The sequence below is a fragment of the Pinus tabuliformis genome, chromosome 8, assembly GCF_031772625.1.
Source record: "Pinus tabuliformis cultivar Carrire ecotype Pingquan chromosome 8, CPIR1, whole genome shotgun sequence".
Taxonomy (NCBI): domain Eukaryota; kingdom Viridiplantae; phylum Streptophyta; class Pinopsida; order Pinales; family Pinaceae; genus Pinus; species Pinus tabuliformis.
Window position 1 is genome coordinate 1,586,036,539 of NC_142294.1, and position 5,133 is coordinate 1,586,041,671.

Sequence of the window (5,133 nt, forward strand, 5' to 3'; positions counted from 1 at the left end):
CTTCATACCAGTACAATCCACCTACAGGGCAGTGCAAATTGCGCACATCTTCATGCAAAATGTGTTCAGACTTCATGGACTCCCAAATACTATAATATCAGATCGGGATGTAAAGTTTACGTCCGCCTTTTGGAGAGCGCTATTTGCAGAATTGGGTACACAGCTGAATTTTAGCACAACTGACCACCCCCAGACTGATGGACAGACAGAGAGAGTAAATCAGATGGTGGAGGACATGTTGAGGGCATGTGTCATGCAGAAACTGACACAATGGGAGGACTATTTGCACTTGGTAGAATTCTCTTACAACAATGGATATCACACATCAATTCCGATGTCTCCATTTGAAGTCTTGTATGGACGAAAATGTCGGACGCCCTCAAATTGGAGTGGCCCGGAGGACAAATTAAGATTGGGACCAGAAATGCTCAAGGAGATGGAGGACATGGTCAAAAAGGTGCGAGCCAACCTGAAGGCTGCTCAAGATCGGCAGAAAAATTTTGCAGATCAGAAAAGAAGGTTCAAAGAGTATCAGGTGGGCGATCACGTTTACATCAGAATTCAGGCCAGGAAAGGTACTCTGCAGTGGAGCAGTTGTGCTAAACTTGCACCCCGTTACTTCGGACCTTTTCAGGTCTTAGCGAGGGTTGGGCCGGTAGCTTATCAGCTAGCCTTACCAAGCCACATTAGAATTCATAATGTTTTCCATGTATCCATGCTTAAGAAGTATATTTATGACCCTAAGCATGTGATCAAGTGGCAGGATATAAGGGTAAGGATTGTTTTTAGTTGAACTAATTGAAAAAGTGATTGGAACAAAAGACTGATACTGTTATTGGTTGCAGGTCGAACCGGAAGGAGAGGTCCTGGTCGAGCCGCTGAGCATTCTCGACAGGAGAGAAGTGCAGTTGCGGAAGCGGGTTATTACCCAAATTAAAGTGCAGTGGCAGCACTATGGGCTTGAAGAGGCTACTTGGGAGGACGAAGAGCTGTTTCGGAAAGCTTATCCGGAACTGTTTGGAGACACTAGACATCGGGACGATGTCTAATCTCAGGAGGGGGAGATGTGATGACCCCGTAAAAATGTAAATATTTAAAAGTTACTACAGCATAGAAAAGTGAATTGAAATAATATTGAGGAATTTATTTTCTTTTGAAGATATTCTGTTGATTTGACATGTGCACTAAATTAATGATTAAAAGAATTAATCATGAAGATATCTGAATTCCCAAAGGGAACTGGAAAAGAAAAGTTAGTTAATAAAACTAGAAATAACCACCTTCCCTAACTGGAAGGGTTTCGAGGGAAAAAGGGGGTTGGTTGAGAAACTCTGGGCTGTAGAGACAGGCAGAGAAAGAGAAAGGGAAGGAAAAACCCTGTATGGACTAAGTCTCGTAAGGACCAGATAGTCAAGCACACAGTGCTGGCTTACTGAGGATAGTGATCCGGTAAGCAGAAGCTTGGGGGGAGACTCAGGTCTAGAAGGACTGGTCTCACGGTTGGGTGGATAACAAGCTTTACACAGAGATTTGGCCAGGAGACTTGTTCCAGACTCACCTTGTCAGTGGAGACCAGGTAAGTAACGGACCCTTATGTCTCCATATTTATCTGTGTAACTTATAAAAGTATTTGTGATTGTCTCTTATAATGAAGCTGTAGTTAGCAGTACAGGATGTAAACATTACTAGTTGTAAAGAACGAAAGATAGTACAACTATGGTTATCTGTACCAGATATAAACAACCTAGCTGTAAAGAAAGAAAAGACAGTGTGATTATGGTCAACTGTACAAGTTAGAGACAGTATAGCTGTAAACCAAAAGACAGAGCAATTCCGGTTATCTGTACAAACAAGAAATATATCCTTGACTTTCTGTACGAAAGAACATTATATTTAGAGTATCTGTAAAATTCAAAAGACAGAGTACTGAGAACATTTGAATATCCAAACAAAGAAGACGATAGAACCATTAAACAAGCCTATTCTTACAAGAAGATTGGTTCACAGTCTAAGAATATCCGAGCCAGAAAAACTGGTTACTCAAACCCCGATAATCATTCTGGTCGATTTCATTTCGTGGTCCAATGATCACAGTCAGCCATAAACTCTTATGATAATCTTAAAAACAAATGCCTTTCCTATAGCCTCGACCGGCTGGTAATGTCAAATAGAGATTAAATAAGACAATGGGAAGGCAATAACAAACTCTGAAACCCTGAATCGGTCCAGCCGTAGCAGGTGGGGTTTCTGGCGAGTCCGAAACGACGGCAAAGAAATCTTAAACATAAATTCGAATCTAAAGATTTGTGCAGCTGATAGTATAATACCACAAAGATTTAATACGTGAGTTATTACCAATATCAGACAAGAGTCATGCAGGATATTAACAGACATTCCGGAAATGTATCACATAAACATTGAAATATGCCGAGGAAATATCAAAACTCGTTAGCATTAAGTCGCAGATGTATCGACTGCTAGAATCATAACAGGAGTCTATAATCCATACTGCGTAACCATTATACAATTTACAGTTCCTCAGGGTTTCCTGTCGCGGTGAACCCTTAGCTGATCGACCATACATCTATAGAGGTCAGATGCAGGTGCGACAGCTCTACTATCCTTTACACATAAGTATTTCAACAAATATACGGCATAAACCTTTGAATCATTCTGTAATAAAATGCATGCAGGACATTATCCGAGCAAGCAGGATTCCAAATAAGAAGAATGTATTACGCATTCGGTTAACCAGTAAACCCTACAATTTATAGAAGGAAACCATTCCTACCAGCATAATGAGCAAACAATAGCGAAATACAACCGTGATATGTATGCATATATTAAAAACCACAGGCCGTGAGCTATATATGAGTTCAAATTTTAGTAACAAGCTGGTTGTCAACCAGGGTTTCACAATATTCAGAATATATGGCTGTAGCCACGAAAATGTTCAACAAAAACGAAAGGAATAATACACATCTGTCTAGCAGACCAAGTGAAATCTATAGCCTCGGGAGCTAGGGTAAAAACCCAAATCACCGCAAGCAGAAAGGTACCAGACGCCTTAATCAATTTGCTCAAGACATTGTAACCAGAATGAGACCATGGGTCCGTCATAACCTGCGGCCAACCATGTAATATCAGGTTGGGGTCTCATTCTAAAAACAGAGGAAACCCTCTGGCAACCCGAGAGAGATGAAGATGCATCAACCGGAACCAAACCCTGGTAATTAGATAAATACCTCTGTAGCTCAGCGGGCCTCATTTGGAGGGACTCTTTCAAATCCGCAGAAGTTGGGAGATGTCGTTCACACCTGGCAACCAAAAGAACAAACATTAGATATTTGCATAAACCTGTAAACGCAGAATCGTATCAAATCATTAAACTGGTTGCGTGTTTACCTGGCCGAACCAAGACTGGAGATCCATGGAGTGAAACCCCTTTGGAATGGCGCATGTACCTGAAGTAGCGGTGGTCTCGGCGCGGAATGGCGGAGCAGCACCCTTTGCAGTGGTAAGTAGAGAGAGCTGGAGATCACTGAGCAGAGGGAGGGAAACTTCGAAAATACCGGAGGAAACCACGTATATACTTTGCCTGCCAGTGGTGAGAGCGTGGAACAATGCTGGCCTTTGATCTCCGGCAGCAGATGCACACCGTCGATGGAGGCGATACTACAAAAGAGGAAGGCGAGGAAAAGATCCATGCTCAGTGACCATACCCCTGTCATGTGATCCGGACAGTGGAATTTAACACTGTTGCCAGATGTCCAGCGCTGGAGGTGCCAGCCAACGACGTCAACACAGGCTTGATTTGCTCGAAGGGTGATGTTACACCATCGTATCAAGGTTAAACAATAGACCATCAGTGCACATTCATTAAACATTGGTTTAATAAAACATTACCTGCCACCATATATCGCCTTAGGTTAGGCCTGAATACGTGGTGGTGGCGGCACACATGATGTTACATATATTTAATAGAGTGCTGATGCATATCTAAGGTATGGCACTGTATCACAATTTTTTTTTTTTTTATGCATATAAGTATTAGCATGTAGACATGTGACATGGTTTATAGTGTTGTAATGATTTTTTTATATGTGGTTTATGGATTTCTGATATTGGTGACTACTATTTCCACAAAAAAACATTGTTACATGTAGATTTACTAGGCCAATTGAACTGGCCCTATGGGCTTATTGTTATACTGAATTATATTTAATGAATTTGTATTTTTTTTCATTTAAATAATTTATTTAAGTTCTGTTTTATATATTTAGCATAAATCAAAGATTGAGCTCATGTAATTTATGTAGTAAAGTTATTCATTTGGGGAATTTTCCTATTTATGGTCTACTCACTTATAAATTATGTTTGTTTAAAAGATGAATATTAACATCCTTATCATGTCATTATTTAATCTTGGTTTGATTTGTGTTTTAATTACTTTTCATTGTCATCATTTAGTTGGAAAATAGTGAAAAACAATTTTCTTAGTTTTAAATATTATAATAGATTTCATTCAATTATTGTTGATTGTGTATGTATGTGCGAGTGAGTTGGTTAATCAAAATATTTGATATATGGATTAGTTCATAATATATTTATTAAAAAAATATTAGTGCATTGAAAGAAGCTTTCTATAGCCTAGTGTATAGGAGATCTGTAATTCCTTCTATTCTCAACATGAAGTTGACAAAAAGGAGGGCATGATGTCAAGTCCTTAGGCCTCCTACCTTTATGGATATATTGGCCTCACCAATGTCATTGTTTAGGTAGGTTTCCAAAACCTAAATATGCTTGTTTACTATGGGTAGCATCCTTGAAGTGAGGAGAAGTGGCATCTGATCATTCGGATGTGTGTTCCATTAAAACATTCTAATTATTACTACTCAATATGAGGAACCAACATGTGACATCCCATTTTATATTTTTGTTAAGCCATTTGATTTTTATCCAAAACCACCATGAAAAATTAGTGAATTCACAGTAAAGGAATTGTTGGCAAATAACTTAGAAATTAAGAAGCAATGCCACTCCAATAAACTAAAAATAAAATATTGCATATATATATATATAGATAGTAGGAGACAAATGAAATGAAACTCATTCTTATCATATATTAAATAT

The 5,133-nt window shown here is 39.1% G+C and overlaps 1 protein-coding gene across 1 annotated transcript; it reads left to right on the plus strand.

Moving 5' to 3' along the window:
* Nucleotides 1-334: 334 nt before the first annotated feature.
* On the plus strand, nt 335-1,049 carry LOC149242114 (uncharacterized). Its single transcript, XM_089370763.1, has 2 exons — nt 335-655; nt 945-1,049. Exons 1-2 carry the CDS (start codon nt 335-337, stop codon nt 1,047-1,049), a joined length of 426 nt encoding a protein of 141 aa, XP_089226889.1.
* Nucleotides 1,050-5,133: the final 4,084 nt, after the last annotated feature.

Bases quoted from the DNA above. Each gene is read 5' to 3' on its own strand.
- LOC149242114 (XM_089370763.1), top strand. From the start codon at position 335: ATGTCTCCATTTGAAGTCTTGTATGGACGAAAATGTCGGACGCCCTCA. The intron at 656-944 runs GTAGCTTATCAG...ATTAAAGTGCAG, and splicing joins TCTTAGCGAGGGTTGGGCCG to TGGCAGCACTATGGGCTTGA.